Here is a 17,204-nt window from a genome sequence, read left to right on the forward strand (position 1 = left end):
TAATACAATCTATCACTGTTTTCTATTTAGTTTCTCCTGAGAGGTTTCTATTGAATCAGAGGGGATTATTGTTGTCTTGGTAACATCCACAAGGAAATTCACATTAACATACAAAAAACAATCTCTGAAAAAACTTAACTCGCTCATACATGTGAAGTTGGGATGTCTGTTCTACATTTAGAGAAACTCATTCACACATCTTTGCTTTAGGATTTCTGTGCCAACTTGTTTTGAGTTTCTTTGATGGCAAAGCTAAGAAATATTTTTTTAGGTGGATTTTACTCAAATTTCCAAAAGTTTGAAGAAAATTACATGAAAGTATTATATAATTATATATCAAGAAAACATGTTTGTGGGGATTTTGCAAATCTTTAGATGGTCATTTTAAGCTTTGTCAATTAAGATTTGGGTTGAAGATGGAATCTTCAACCCAAATAGAGTTTTGTAATATTAGGGTTCAGTAGAGAAAACAGAGGGAATCTGATATAAAGTAGTTGTGTGATTACTCATGCTTTCAGATGACCTCAACCAGAGGAAATTACAGCATCCAGAGTTTGTGTCAATCTGAACCCATTGAACTCAGGTTCCGGGCGCATGTCTCCACAGGGGGGCGGTGTTGAGCTCTGAATCCACTGGCTTCACAATCACACTGCACTATTGCATCATTTCAGCTTCTCGGGGCTGAGCTCCTCAGCAGATGCGTGCCGTCTCACGGTGACCATGTGAGAAAGTGCCAGTGTGTGTCTGTGCATGTGTTTTCATGTGCACATGGATTATGGGCAGGTTTTTATTTTTTTTAATGAGGGCAGGTGATTGATGCACGTTTTCAACATCTGCTCATCAGAGGCTCCACTGGGAACTGATTTTCTCCAATTACAATATTTATAAAACAAACATAAGCAAATAAGTAAGGAGGGCTTATTTTTACTGTCTGAAAAATGTCACATACATGTATTTATGTAATATTTGTGCTGGCTTTGTATTACTTTCAATTTAAATCATGTACCTCACCCAATCTTTTATCGATTGCTGCGTGAACCATTGATTTTAACTGTGTGCATGAACAGTATATATGCACGCATGTATTACTATTAAACTTTGTGCAGAAAGAAAGACAAAACAAATACGTGAATGTGCCAAATTTTATTTTTTTTTATCTCTTAAATATACAATTTTTCTCGTACAATCACTGAGTTGGATTAAAAATTTCAAGATGCATACATAAGATAAGAAAACACAACGGCGTCGAGCAAAGTTAAACATTGTCCTCAATCAAGTTTTTTTTTTTTGTTTTTTTTTTATTCTTTCACATTGTGTAATATAAAGGGAAGTCACCGTCCCTCATGCCATGAGGTTCAAGAGCAATTAAATACAAACGACAAATACATTCATCGTGACGAGAAGTCTCTTTCCGACAGCAGTCTGTCGTAAATGAAATGTTTCGGAGTGAGAATCTGTGTAAAAACCGTAAACAGATTTACATTCAAGCAACGCTTTAAATTCCTGTTCCTCCTCTTCCAGATTCAAGTTTCGGTGGATCTCCCTCGAAGCAGATTTTGGCAGTACGCAGTTGAAGACACTGTTGTTGGATACACGTGGTTTGACCCAGTTGGATGGAAAAGAAGAAAAAAAAAAAAACACTTCCTGCAGTGAAAGTGCACATCTACATTTCAATAAGTAATCCTGCAAGGCAAAGCAAATATTTTTTGACTTCATCCCAGCTGAGGGATAATCTCATCCGAGAGCGAGAGAGAAACACTTTGTGTAGAGATTTCCACACCCTTCTGGTATCTGTGGCTCCTCTTTGGCCATGACTGCACTGACAGACCTCACAACCAGACCTGTGTGTGGAAAAAGAAGAAGAAAAAAAATCTGCTTCCTAACAATAAACAAAGCTCACCTCTGTGGAAAAGCCGATTATCCAATCGAGTCACCGTGGTGAGCACAAACCGCCGCGAGGTCTCAGTCAGAGACGGTGCTATGCTAATCTCTCCGGCTCCCACGCTTCCCCGCGCTCGCCACAAAAACCTCCGATCATCCGCAACGCCACAGAAACGGCTTCATCCACGTCGCCCTCTTTATTCCTTCCCCTGCGAGGGACAAAACGTCGACAGCTCCTCCTGATAATCTCATCTTCTCCCTCACTGCGGGGCTGAAGCCGAGCTTCCTACGCTCTCCGCCGAGCCTCCGTCGGCTACCAGGAGGAGAAAAAGGGCCGCTTGCAGTGGAAGGTCTGCGTGAAGGCGTTCCCCAGCGTGACCACGCGGCCCTGCCCGCCCGAGCGGCTGCGCTCCACCACCACCCGCGGCATCTGCACCAGCTGGATGGGGCTCTTCCCGTCCTTCAGCGCCTGGGTCAGGTTCAACACCTGAGGACGAGCAGGGAGCCAGGTCAGATTTAAAAACCCCACAAACATATTGAACATAAGAAAAAGAACAAGGGAAGTGCCGATATCACTTCTTTTAAAGAACAAGTATAAGCACCAACTTCTATACACAAGATCCTGACATTTTGAATAACGCCACAACTTTACGCTTCACTTACTTTACATCTTATTGATTACATTGACCCAGTGTTGATAAGATTCCAACCAAACAAAAACATTTAAAACTGTCTAATCTCATATAAAACCATGTTTTCCTTCTAAAATAAAGATTTAGAAGGTCAAACATCATAAGGAGCTTAACTGGGATGTTTAAGCAAAAATTTCAGAACTTTTCACTTTATATTTTGTCGTTCTGCAGGTTGACTTTTGTATCCTGTTGTGTTTTTTTAGGTTTATGTGACAAGTTCACTATTATTATGTGATCATCAAACTCGACTTTTCCTTGACAGACTAAAACTGATTTTTCATCAGTTTCTTCAAAAAACTCCAAGAAAAAATGTTGAGCATACCACAGAAAAGGAAAGTGAGAAAACTGGTTCGCAAGCAAGACAATGAGAGAAGAACTGGAAGGGCGGAGGGCAGCCGCACTCTCATAAAACTCGCTCAAGCAATGGAAAGAGCTCAATCACAATTACATAACCGCCGAGTGCCACTGCAAAATAAACCGATCCGTGTTTGTATGTGGCGCTGTTTTTAAAGTTACACGTTGAAGCTGCTATTCTTTCGCAGAAAAAGCCGTAACAACACGATGAATTCACGAGACAGAAAAACAGGTGAGACCAGAAGACAAACACTGGAGAGGCGAGGCTGTGAAAACAGAGGAAGCTGATGGAGCGTGAGGTGAACGAACACGTGGACAGGACTGAACAGAGACACACACACACACACACTTCATCAGGCAGTGAACTGGACGGCAACACTCACCTGTCCTCTCATAACTGACATCTGTCTCTCAAACATTGTTTTGTCGAAGCCTTTATCTGTCTGGAGGCACAAAAAAAACTGAAGTTAGCCGTAAAAACTCAAAGAGCGGCTGCTTCTGTTTGTAGAGCTGCAACAAGCCAAACAGAGCAGAGCTGTTTGCACTCCCACATGCACGCACAAGTGTGTGTGTGTATGTGTGTGTGTGTGTTTTCTATGTGCGTCGTGACATCTGAGTGTACTTACACCAAGTTTATGCGACAACTTTTCGCATCGTTTTGCATTTTAGCAGAAAGTCTGGCATTTAGGGAAAAGGGAAAGCCGTGAGGAGCACCTTGAACATCTCGTAGAGGTCCTCGCAGAGGTCCTGGACGAAGTTCATGTCCGAGAGGCGGGACAGCACCAGGTCTCTGGTCTCCTGGGAGAAGGCCACCTTGGCCTGAGGGAGCCAGGCCCAGTGGAACGGGTCTGACGGAGGAGAAAGGTTCGTTTGCTCAGACAGAACATTTGATCAGGAATGAACTGCCTCTTAAATTCAGCAATACTAAACTGAAATCATAGACCTGTTCTGAAGGCAATTAATCTCAGAATCTGCAACTATATTTGAGTCTCAAAACAAAAAGAAAGTAAATATTAAGTTGCTCTTATTGATGTGAATAACAGGATGCAGATTAAAAGCTAAAAAGGAAAATGAGATGTTGTGAAGGCGTAACCCGGGTAACCGGAGAGCTGAACTCACAGGCTCTCCATTCGTCCGGGTGTTTGAAGGGGAAGGCCAGGCCGTTGTCGATGGCTGCGATCTTGATGCAGGAGTCGGGGCAGCTCTCTGGCCACTCTGCATCCTGCGGCGGCATTAAGGAGCTGAATTACTAATGACTGCCCATCATTGATCATCATTCTAAACACCGATCGATCACACGGACGTGATCCGTCGACGCTCCGCAAACAATGATTTATGGTCATAGCTGAGCTGCTCTCGCCCGTCAGGCCACCAGAGTACCGGCGTGTTCCACAGCTGCAAACTCAAACTATTGTCTGGCTGCGCGTGTCCTGCGTACGAACGAGCAACGGAGCATGGAGTGTGTGTTTGTGGAGGTGTGTACGAGACACAGACGAGCAAAAACAATCAGATTAAAAATAACCAGCTGCGACCCGTGACGCAGTTAATAACGGATGTTCACATCCACAGTGCAGCAGGATGATTTTGTTTTGACAACGGAGTGATCACGCCTTAGATATATAAAGATTTAACTACATGCGGCCACACCTTTTCTCCACCTCCTCCTCCTCCTCCATCTCCTGGCTTCTCGTACTTGATCAACCAGTTGTCGTTCCCTCGGTCTGCAAAGGAAGGCAAAGGCAAATAAGAAAAAAAGGTCCGGCCATTTTCACCCGCGCTGCTGGGACCTGAAGCGACCCCGTCTGAATGCAGATGAGAGACGGTGCGCGGCCTCGACCGGGGGTCTGCAACCTGCGGCTCCGCAAGCATTCAGAGCATGGAATGGAAATAAACTCTCTCTCTACAGATTTGTTTTATCTGCATTCTGTCCAATCTCCGGCTGAAGAAGGCAAAATAGCTAAAGCAGAAAGAAGAGCTGGAATTCCCACAAAGAGATAAAAATGGAGACAAATGATTAAAAAAAAAAATGCAAAAATTGTCCAACTAAAAGATTAAAATGGCTTCAGGTTGTTTCACCTGGAAAAGAAAAAAAGAATAAAAACGGCAAACATTAATAAACAAGGAAAAAAATGAAGAAAAAATGGCACGTATCGCTAAAACTGCTCTATTAGAAATGCACAGCTACTATAAATAAAGCGGCTAATCTACAAAAAAAAAAAAAAAAATCTCTAAAAATGGCCATAAAAGTGAAAAACATCATATTATATGTCTAAAGTGAAGACACTTCATGAATGCAACCTGCAAATGTTTTCTCAAAAATACTAAATAAATCACATCAGCAGGTTTCCATACAGGAACAGACCAGATCGTCACTGATCACCAGACCGATCTCATTACTCTAGAAATCTGGTCTTTTTCTGCAGGTAAACGTGCTCATTAGCAGGTCTGTGAGGCCTCTGGTGGGTTGCCGTGGAATCTGGCACCGAGACGTGCGCGGCACGGCGCGACGCCGCTGACGACGGATCACCTGTGTTTCGGATCACGTAGTCCAGCACCACCAGCCGCTCGAACTGCGACTGCAGCTGCTTCCTGATGTTCTCCGGCAGCGGCTCGGCTTCAAAGCGCCGCAGCCAGTAGTCGGCTTCGCGGTAGCCCTCCACAAACAGCTGGAAGGAGCCCACCTGGAAGAGGACACATCGGTCCCGTGACAAACTGTGTGTTTGCTTAAAGACTAGAATTACGACGTGATTACAGCTCTCAAAGCAAGGCGTGAACATACACTCGGGCCTCTGATAGAGACGGGGCCATAAAAACACTTCCACCGACTCTGACCTATTTATCTGAAGCAAAGCGTCTTCCAGGAAAACACACAAAAAAACGCCTGGCACCATTCTTTTCACTGCCGTCCACCGAGGCTGCAGCTATTCTGAGAGAACGCCACACGCATGTCCTGGTGATGAAACAGCAGCTGCTCTGTGTGTGTGTGTGTGTGTGTGTGTGTGTGTGTGTGTTGTAGGATAGTAAAATCACAATGCATGTTGTTTGAACAGGTCTATAAACACTTTATTGTTCTTTTTAAATTCAGTTTTACTGACAGAGAATGGAGCTTTTTATATTACTATAAAGGAGAAAAACCTTAACGTTCTACATATAAAAGCATCAGTTAGAGAAAAAAATGTCTTTTTACCAGGAAGAAAAAGAGAGACAGGAAAGGAAAGGATGGCATTTCTAACAGAAACAGAGAGAAGAAGGATCAAAGCTTTTCCTTTTTATGAAAAGCTAAAACGTCATAGCTCAGGGTGATATAAAACATTTAAAGTAATTTTTTTATTGTTTTATATTGTCTTGTTATCTTCAATCATCCAACTTTTTGAATTAATGCTTGCAATTTATCACGTTGGCACGACCAATAAAATAATAATTTTAGCTATTTTAAATGGAAGAAAGACAACAAAGTTAGATTTTTGGCTAATTTAAATGTATTAAAGACAATTAAGTAATAAGTTCCCAATTGTATAACAGGATAACTGAGCTATTATTGTACAAAGCAAAATGTTTCATATAGTAACTGCAGTCAATAATACATAGCAAGACTGGATTTCTTCCAGCAAAACCTTTTTTCCAGGCACAGTTATAATATTAATTTATTAAAGATCCCCTCTGCAGCCCTCTCGCTCAGCCATGATTGATTGGTGGAATCATTGGCTCGATTATATTCAAAATGACCACAATCATAATATTACTATCAGTTATTGGACCATTATTAAATTTTTGGTTGGTACAGGTGTTAATAAAATTAACGATCAATTCAACAAAACGCCTCTGACATTTCCACTTCCTGTGACTAATATTAAGAAATGAATGGAGTTATTAGTGGCTCTGCAGAGCTGAATTTGACTACGACCCAGCTGATTGATCATTAACTGAGGTAACTTCACAGTATCGACCCGGAGGTGAGCCGCTGTCCAAAACATGGCGAGTCAGAAATTCAACTTATTTAACTTTCTAAATAAATTCACCCCATGAAAACATACGCATTTCCCTTTTCCTTTTTACTTTAATCTTTGTTCACTTCTGCTCGTGCGTTCATCTGATCGTGTTGCTGCACTGAGCTGCACGTCAGGAGCTTCGCATTCAACTTCGTGATTGATGGACTGATATGAGAAATCAGTGAAGCGTAAAGATCTCCGTTACCTTGGGGGGCAGGCCCACTCTGTGGAAACGTCGGCCCACTTTGGGGACTTTCTCTAAGGCGTACTTCTTCCCCCTGGACTTTGCTCTGTCGATGGCGTTGTAGTGGAACGTCTCGCTGGCCAAGAACACCACCTGAGGAACGAATGTTCAGAAGAGCTGTGTGAGCAGTCACATCCACATCCGCATTCAGTTGAGAGAACGACAAATTATATAATCAAGCCTGCACACAAACACGCAGCGCCCATGCAAATGAGAGCCACACCTTGGTTTTGGGAACCACTCCAAGGCCGAGCTTGGTGTCGACCAGGGAGGCGGCGGCCTCCGACAGGTAGCCCTGGTTCGGTAGCAAGCAGCCTCGGCCGAAACAACACGGGCAGCACAGCTGAGGAGGAGAGAAAGGATTCAGAGTGTCGACATACTGAAAAAAAGTGTGCTGAAAAGCTTCCGTGACGGTTTACAGACTGATACCTTGTGAAAGTATTTGGTCCACTTCGGGTTCAGGTGACCGTACGGCTCCTCTGACTTTGGTTTGAAAACTCCAATAATTTTCTGCAGCAGGGTAAAACATGTCAGACGACAAGGACTGGAGTGTTGATGTTTCAGATAAACACAGGAAACGCGTTGTCGCAGTGAGGGATCGATATTCCCTCCCGGCTGCTGCTTGTTGTTGTGATCATGCTGGGTGGCTGTCAGTCATCATCAGACCATCTTTCACTGCATTGTTTAGTCAATCTCCACTTCCTGTTCGTCCCACACTATCACTTCATCGCTGAGGCTGACTGACTCATCTCGGGACGCACAAACATCCACAAAACCACGTTTTTATTTACCCAGAAACCTGAACTAATGCTGTGTAAATGTTCTAATCAGAGTTAAACGTTTTCCCGGTTTTCTCCTCTTCAGGCTTGAGACTGTTGGGTTTTCTTCAGCTCACCCCTTTCGTGTCTTTGACGAAGTAGCTCCCGCTGGATCCCTGGGAGATCCTCTCTGGAAAGACGCCGCTCTCGATGGCGTGCTCCGCCCTTTGGATGATGTCTGCGAACTCGGGGTCTTCGGGGAAATGGTTGAAGTCCCCACTGTTGGTACCTGGCGGGAAAACATGATTCATGATGACATGATGTGGATTTTGTTCAGACTGTTTGATATACAGGACACTGGCCTGATGTTTTACCTGCTCTTTATTAATTAGATTTAAAAATGTCAAAGAAAACTATAAAATATTTTCCACAACAGTAACCGGACCACAGAAAATACCAAGACTGCTACAGATGGCTGAAGGATAAATTTCCTCCACATTCTGCTCATTATTGATACAATTCTTATTAAAAACATGGTTCTAATCAGCTTCTCTTCCTCTACGTCAATCACGTTCTTGTATTTTTCACACAACCTTCGCTTGACTTTAAAAACCGTTTGTCTGAACGGTGCTATGAACGCCTTACAGGGCAGCTGCACTGTTAGTTAAGCATTCAAGAGGTGATAATGTTATCAAGGATTGCCGCAGAGATATGATTTGATATGCCTGTGCCTTTCTCCTCTTGGACCAATCATGTAATCTTGTATTGATCACATCTGCAGCCCCTGCAAACAGGGTTTCAGACGTGGAGTGGTTGCTGACTTTAGTTTTCCTTAAATGTAATATTCTGATTTCTGTCTAGTTTCATCATGTTGAAATAATGAAGTGAAACGATGTAAGACTTCATCCGACTGTCCAAATATGGTGAAACGCATGAACACATTGCAGTTCGGTCTTTTGCAATATCATGGTGGAATTGTGCAGCACTACTTCAGGACACGGTACCTCTAAATTTAAAGTCAATGAAACTTTCAATATTCAGACTGTGGCATCAAACCCAAACAAAGAAAAAAAAACAAACCAACTCCCTTTAAATCCAAAGACTCATTTGCTGTGAATTAATCACTCAAATTAGACATTTTTCTATTTCCTTGCAGATGAAACGTATTCCTCTGAGAGTGACTGATCTCTGGTGGATATGATGAGCTAATTACTCCTTTGATGAAGGTTCGGTCACGTGACGTGTTGGAGCGTCTTCTCCAGAGCCGTCACCTGACGGAGACGCTCCAGACGCTCTATCGGTCAGGGAGGGATGGAGGGATGGAGGGATGGAGGGAGAGATGAGACGCAGAGCGGCCGGACAAAAGGCAACGGCAACACAATTAACGCAGCATTTGTCACAGAGAGATAAGGAGAAACAAAGATATCGCTGAAGCTAATTGACTTGAAGGAGCAAACAGAGAAGCAAATTAAAAAGAGGACAGAGGGAATGAGTATAAAGAGAAGCAGATACCACAAAAGAGGGATGAATTAATGCCCGTCGGTTGTATCCCAGTCATGTAGCCAACCTAGACGTGACCATCTAATAAAACTTCTCTAGATTATCTCCTGAGGCTACAAGTCAAACAGCGAGGCCCTGTTTACATGACAACCATGGACTGGAAGCTGCTTTTCCAACTTCGGAAAACTTTCAAGTTCACGAAATGATGGCAGTAACTGGAAATGTCAAACTCTGCAGCTGAAAGCTACACTGTTTTTAGCGTAAACAGACTTCGATTTAAAAACATGCAACTTTTCTACAACAAAATCACAAAAAGATGCATTTTCATTTGAAACATTGTCGTGTAAATGAAAAAAAAAAAAGCGTGTCAGCAGCAAACTTAAAAAAAATCCTGCATGTGCAGTGTTGCAGTTTTGAAAAAAAAAAAAGAAAAGAAAAAAACAAATTTTCAATATTTACCCATGAACCAAGGGCACTGTGCTGGATTTTGAAGCAGTCTTGAAAAAGAGCCATTTCATTTGCTCCCAGCTCTGTTGCCATGTAAACAAACAAAGCCGTCTTCCTGAAAATGTTGTCTTACAAACAAGGACTGAGTTTCACTGGGAGCTAAAGCCTTTCATCTGCCACAGGGTGAAATTCAGTAAACAGATGACCTGGTTCAAAACAACCACCTCAACTCATACACATCTGGATTAAAGATTCTCAACTTCAGTGGTAACTATAAGAAATAACTCCAATTCCTTCTGGTATCAATGTGTGCGTCTACTGTCCACACTGAGATCCAATCACTTCATCCAGTTTACAGGATGTCAGACTCTGAGTTTTGGAAACAAAAGTAAAAACAGCAAAAAACAAGTGTGTTTTTTCATCTATTTCCTTAATTATTATGTGCATAATTACCAGCATGCCACTGAGTCTCCACTCCTGCAAAGCTCTGATAAAGAGCTGGAACAAACTGAGAAGTCTTCTTAAGTTAAGGATTTTTTTTTTTTTTTTTTTTTGTGATTGCTGGTAGGAATGAGTTAAAATGTCGGTCTCTGGGGTTTTGTGAAGAAATTTATATCAAGTTTGTATATCAACAGAATCAAACAGGACAGAATAACTCATTTTCAAAAAAAAATGTACAACATTCTCACTTCAGCAGTACAAAACACAGATATTTCCTCTTAGAAGCTACGATAAACAGTTGATTTGGTGTGAAACCTGCACAAGAACTGAAAATCCTTTGTTTATAACGCAGATCATGATGATGTAAAGGAAACTCCTTTTCTCATATTCCCAGACGGAGCGGATACAGATACTGCCTTTATGAGTACGACATTTCACACAAGTGTCTGGAACGTGTGGATTAAATCTATTCTGTTTCAGTAATGTAATATAGGTCCCCATTATCCAGTTGTTTATCTTTAATGTCAGTCTTTAAGGACATTTGACTCCATTCACAGTCCAGCAATTAATAATTTTACTAATTTGTTATGGGTTCTCCACCACATTTAGGCCCTGTTTTCATCAATGCATTAAAATGCGTATCGAGTGATCCGAATCCAAGTGTCGAGCCCTAAAGACAAGTGAGAACAGGGACCAATACGTATTCATGCGTGTTCATTCAGACCACTTCCCGAGGTGGTCTGAAACGCAATCGATTGCATATGTTCGGTAGTGAGAACAATATGCATCTTTAACATGCTCGTGACAGTGGAGTAGCAGGAAAACACGTCATACGCCGTGACAGCTGGTGGTAATTTTCCTTAGGTGGGCCACTTCATCATTCTTCAGTTTCAGCCAATAATCTGAATGTTAACTTACAGTGTGTTTATAAACAAGAATGAAATTCTCTCCAGGTGGCTGCCATGAAAAGGCGCTGGTTAGTTTGTTTTTACAGCATTTATTTACATTGTTAATCAGAGATTGGTGGAATCAACAGCTCCAAGCCGTTTATCTGCTCTTTCATTGCAAATTATCTATAGAAAATAAAGCACATACATTGTTAGTTCAACATGATTTAGTATTAGAGTTTATTTAGTGTTTTTGGTTTGTTTCTGAGCTTCCTTCGCTCACCGCTTCAGGCCGGGAAGAGACGAAAAGGGATTATTACGGTCGTACGCCTGGAATTGCCACATCTGCTCAGTGCTCAGATCACCCGAGATAAATCTCAGTGCCAGGTGAAAACAGGGCCTTCGACAGCAGGTGTAAAACAATTTCATTTTCATGTTGGTCCTCTTTTGATCGGAGAGCTTTCACTTCATAACTAGACTCTATGAACTTTATTTTAAGCTATATTCAAATCAAGAGCTTGAGTTACATGAGAAAGAGTTACTTTGAGATTATGACTGTGTGTAAATGGATCTCCGTTACATAAACGGAATTGAAAACGAGCCAATGGAACTCTAAAGTAAACATAAAAAATGTCAACACAGACCAAGCGATAAGCTATGGCGACATTCTGCAGTTGCAATATCACTTAATCTCTTCCAGTGAATTGGACTGTTATTTCACTGCAGTGCACTTGAGATAAACTGGTATCATTGTGCATAAGTGCAGGCCACAGCAGTGACTCTTCCAAGTCCCTCTTTCCATTAGTCTCAACGTGTAAAAAGAAGCTGTAGGAGTAAATACACATGGAGTATTTCCTCTTCCCCAAACGCCCCTCCCATCGCACGCTGCGCCGGACTACAGAGTGCTTGTGTGTCTGCGCGCCCGGTGGCCTTATGCATATTTAATATCAGTCTCTCAGACGTCCGGTCAGTTAATGGGACCTGCAGAGCTCTTTCACAGCGGGAATGTGGCTCGCTCCAAGCTCCAGAGACGCGCAGACCTGCAGTGCGCAGTGTGTGACATGTCACAACACTGGGCACTTAAGAAGGGCACAGCTAAGATGAATGAACCGTAAACTGGATAGTAAGGTCTTTGCATGCATATTAGGGTCAATAAAATATCAAGTTTCAGGCTATAAAAATTGTTTTAAATGTGCTTAGATCTATTAAAATGAAGCAGCTGTAAATCATAAATAACCTTGATCATTGCCTTGAGCCTGAGGTTGATCAGACTGATGCCAGTGACTTCCATATGTGTTTTAATTGTTTTTCCAGCAAGAGTGCACTGAAACATTTACCTGAAATAACATCTATTGGCGCCTGGGTTGGCATTTTTAATCACACAAAGTGCCAGCTCTTCAGCTTGTCCAAGTACGTGTTTGGGGAGCACTTTCCTAAATTCAGGCCTGAGCACTATCATTCTAAAAGGCCAGAGAAAATGGGACGCGAACGCCGGTGAATCCAGGTTAGGTGTTTCTACCGGCGGCCTGGATTTTCCAGCTCTAACAGAACACGGTTGAACAACAAGACGAACTGGAATAAATAACCACGTTAACAAATGCTGAAAAATGATGTTGCAGAGGGAATAAAGGTGGGCGGTGTGAGTGGGAGTGCTGTTGAATCCAGTTAGCTGTGAAGTCAGACTGTGCTGCTTCCATGGCGACTAGATCACCTTTCCTTTGTTTTCCTCCACACCGGCCACTTTCTCTCCAAAAGTCAAATACAAACGTATCGGTGGAAAGACACGGGAGAGACAACAGAAGAGCAAAACAATACGGCATTGCTGGAGGAGCATCGAGTTCACAAAAAACACGTGAACCTACAGAAAGTATCATGGCAGGAATACAGGAAGCTTTAAATACACAATTACTGGATGTCTCGATCAAGAAAAAGTGTTTTGATCTAGTGTCAGCGTGGAGTTTTTGTTAATCTGGATTATCCGGTTTCTTTCCACTTTTTCAAAGGCACGGTCGCCGAGTTAATGTGTAACAATCTGACTGCAGGTGTGGAGCTTTGTCTCTTTGCTTTAGCACTAAGATAGATGGTGATGGTGACCAGTCCAGGGACAATCATGCCTTTATTTACCTCCCGCCATCCTGAAAACCAACTGTATTAAGTTCTACTAGTTCTACTAGTTTTACTAGTCGGAAAAGCAAGAGCAATATATCATGACAATGATAATACTTTAAACTTTCATTCCTGTTTGGCTGCATTGATTGGGTCAAAGTACCAGCTGATCTCACACATGAGTGATATAATGAGCTGTCTGAAAAGAGTACAAACTCTAAATCTATGCAGGCACAACCATTCGAAGTGTCCACATTACAAATTAGGGACTTTTTCACACATTTTACAGTAACCACATCGTCTCCTCAACCAGACTCTTTTCTTTGCTTTGTTTGGAGTCTCGCCACCCTCACTGTCCACATCCAATAGAAATGTCATCGCTTTTACCGCCCTACGAGCAAAGAGACTCACTTTATTTTTGGAAATCCAAAGTCATCTAAACATGAGACCACCACTGAATTCTGGAAATGTGGAATCCATTTTAAACGCTGGTTGAAACACTGAATCCCCTGCTGATTTCTCACTGATGATTGTTTGGAATATTAATGCTGTGTGGGTCAAAGAGTGGCGGCAATGACAGCAGATTTATACAATGAAGATCTAATGTCTGGCTGTGAGCTTTATTTATTCATTTGATAATTTTTATTTCACGTAACTATACTGAGCTTCAGGTTTTTCATGTTTTCCCCTTTTTTAGATTTAATATGGCTAATATGCTTGTTATTATTTAATTATACTATTAATATTTTTGTTTTATCTGCTGAACTCATTTATTTATTCACTTATGAATACTATATTCATATTTATATTCGTCCAGTTTTTAATTATTAGTATTGTTAAATAATTAATGTGAATGTTGTAGCTCTAGATTACTTCTTTTTTGATTTACAAAAAAAATTAAGTTTGAAGGGTCTTCTTGGTCTTCTTTTTTGGTCAGTTTGCTACTCAAGTTCATTGTAATCATCTTGGTCAGTTACCTTCTCTTTTTTTTAATTTGTGAGAATGTTTAGATTAAAAAGTAAAATAAACCAAGTTCAAAAAAAAAAAAAAAAAAAAAAAAAAACAAAGGAGGGGCTTTCCTGCTGCTTTGAAGCAACAAGTTAATGCCCTGGTCATGAGAAATAATGACCCCGGCGATCCAAACTCCCAGCCAGGCAGCACCTTCACAGGGACTCGGGTAGATTTCTGCAGTAACCAGCCCCTCAGACGTCAAAAGACGTACAGGTGCCCTGACCTGCCTGCCTATTTCTCAGTACCTGTGACGGTAAGCTCCCGGAAGCCCTGATCCGAAATAATTACCTGGGGAGGCCAGGTTGTCCTTATCCGAGGAGGAGCTGTGCCGGTTCCGCCGGCTGCGCTTCTCTCGGGATCCCCGGGGAGACGCCGAGCTTCCCGCTAAGCACGGCAGCAGCAGCGCCTCTTCCCCGGAGCCGTCCGTCTCCAGCTCGGTCAGGACGCTCTCACAAGAGCCCGAGATACGAACGGCGAGTCCGGGGCTTATCCCCAAGCCTGTCCGGTTCCTGTCGAACAGCGCCATGGGAGGGTCCGCGGAGGGGAGGCTGGGCTCCGGGACGGGTCCCGGTGTCGCCGCGGTGTCCGGTGCGGGCTCGGAGCTGCTCTCCGTCGGGTCGCATTCTGACATCATCGTCGCTCACTTTTCAGTACATACAGTTCATTAAATATCAATGACGTCCCTGCCAGGTGTTAGCCTTCCATTGTAAAGCTTATCCTTGATATTCCGGAGTTTAAACCCTCAAATATGATATGATACATATATTTTAAAGCCCCCGATCTTGACGATGTGTCCACATAATCCTCACCGCTTCCTGCTTCTCCTCAGGCGCATGCGCAAAACAACACAACGCGGCGAGATTATGGTGCGTTCAAGGACACTCGGAGAACTGCGATCTATTCTTTTAAAACTTTCTAACGACGAACTTCAGGGTAATATTGTTATTATTATTTCAAATATTTAAAGCATTTACACATTTATACAGTATTATGTACATTTCGATAACAGATGCAGGTCCACCTTTAAATTCAATATATATTTTCTGTTCTTTAAAAATTGTAACACTAAAGTCTTTATTCTGAGAATAAAGTTGCACTTTTTGGGGAAGCTGCGATGTGTCGATTGATGGCGCAGATAATGGTATTTTAATTAGGGTTAGGGTCATGGTCAGCGTTTAGTGTTATAAAAAATATTGAGACATAGAACTGTCTTCATTTACATATAATCTATGACTGAGCAAGAATAAACCTGTGTCAGAGCCAGACTGTTCTCTTCCTTTTAATCCAGTTCAGGAGCTCTACAGCCAATCCCAGGTGACTCCCAGGGCAGAGAGAGCAACTAGAAGATCGCCTCACACACTGAAACTCACACTTTGGAGCAACTGCAGAGTCACCAATTAACCTAAAATGCATTTTTGGAAGTGTTTATGAAAACATGTGCTTGTTGTAAAACAGAAAGGCCCCAAACCCAGAATCCACTAGGGGAATGCGACCCTCTCGTTCAGAGTCCCTGGAGTGAACTCCAACACATGGCGGCTGAGCTGTGGGGCTATAAGCAAACCCACGCCGGCCCGCCGCCTCTCACCATGGGCAACGCCAGAGAAGCGTAGAGTCCAGCCCTTCTCGAGAGGTTGGCTTCCCGAGCCCTGGCTGTGTGTGGAGGTGAGCCCAACTATATCTAGACGGTACCTCTCAACCTCCCTCACAAGCCCCCCCCCCCCCCCCCCCCCCCCCCCCCCCCAACAAGGTGACATTCCATGTCCCTAGAGCCAGTCTCTGTGTCTGAGGATCGGGTCGCTGGGCACCCTGCCGTCAGCTGCCACCCAATCCACATTGCACCCGGCCCCTACGGTTCCCTCGCCGGGTGGTGGGTCCACCGGAGGGCTTTTTTTTTTAACCATTCCCCTCTTGAAAAACATCTTTTTACTTTTTCTCACAAATCATTACTTGGATACTAAAACAGGTTCATTGCCAAATATAGTTTAATTGCACAAATGTGCATATTTACAGTCATTACATTTACAAATATACAGGTTCTCCAGAAATACAACAGCTTTCTCTTGGATTCAGGAATCTTTTAGATCTCTGCTGTCTTTCACTTTGCTGCCACGGTTAAGGGAAGCATGACGCTGGTCAGCGTGAGCTGCTGCCAGCTTGGTTTCTCCAGGAGCTGGACTGAGCTGCACTGCTCGCCTGTAATTTAATGAAGAGTAAATGAAGTCAAATTTAGCAAAAACAGAGCTCAAAGTTGTCTTACAATTCAAAATGAATGAATTCTGAAAAATTAGCCTTGGTATTAGTTACTATTGTCAGGTTCTCCAGAAACAGAGTTTTTTGACTGCTGTGATATATTCTGTTCTACCTGGGTCTTTCTCTTCTGACTGTCAAAGCCTTTTGGGACCTTCCCTTTGTCTTTTCCAGGTGAGGTTTAGGGTGGCTAGAATTGCTTGTGGATGGTGGAGCTGCTGCCAGCCTGGCTGCTCCAAGACGTGGACTGAGCTGCACTGTGATTCCTGTAATGTTATGAAGAGAAAATTACATGAAATGTTGCAAAATCAGAGCTCAAAGTGATCCAACAATTTAAAATGAATTTATTCTGAAAAAAATAACGTTGGTATTAGTTACGATTGGTAGGTTCTGTGGAAGTAACAAGTTTTTTTGTCTGCTGTCATATGTTCTGTCACACCTGGGTCGTTTCTCTTTCCTGCCCTGACCGTCAAAGCCTTCCGGTGTCTTCCTCTTTCCAGGCGAGGTTAAGGTGGGATGTAATCCCCGGTGGACGGTGGAGCTGTTGCCAGCCTGGCAGCTCCAGGACGTGGACCGAGCTGCACTGTGGTTTCTGCAATTTGATGAAGAGTAAATGAAGAAAAATGTTACAAAAACAGAGCTCAAAG

General features: G+C 42.7%; 1 protein-coding gene across 1 annotated transcript; it reads right to left on the reverse strand.

The window, feature by feature from the left end:
* Positions 1 to 1,218: 1,218 nt before the first annotated feature.
* LOC115390951 (phosphatidylinositol 4-kinase type 2-beta-like) lies at positions 1,219 to 14,944 on the reverse strand. Its single transcript, XM_030095012.1, has 11 exons — positions 14,599 to 14,944; positions 8,056 to 8,207; positions 7,590 to 7,670; positions 7,384 to 7,503; positions 7,122 to 7,253; positions 5,455 to 5,608; positions 4,575 to 4,648; positions 4,047 to 4,149; positions 3,642 to 3,775; positions 3,311 to 3,370; positions 1,219 to 2,368 (listed from the first exon to the last, which is right to left on the reverse strand). The coding sequence occupies exons 1-11, from the start codon at positions 14,942 to 14,944 to the stop codon at positions 2,195 to 2,197; spliced, it is 1,530 nt and encodes a 509-aa protein (XP_029950872.1). The 3' UTR covers positions 1,219 to 2,194.
* Positions 14,945 to 17,204: the final 2,260 nt, after the last annotated feature.

Source organism: Salarias fasciatus, chromosome 6 (assembly GCF_902148845.1).
Source record: "Salarias fasciatus chromosome 6, fSalaFa1.1, whole genome shotgun sequence".
Lineage (NCBI taxonomy): Eukaryota > Metazoa > Chordata > Actinopteri > Blenniiformes > Blenniidae > Salarias > Salarias fasciatus.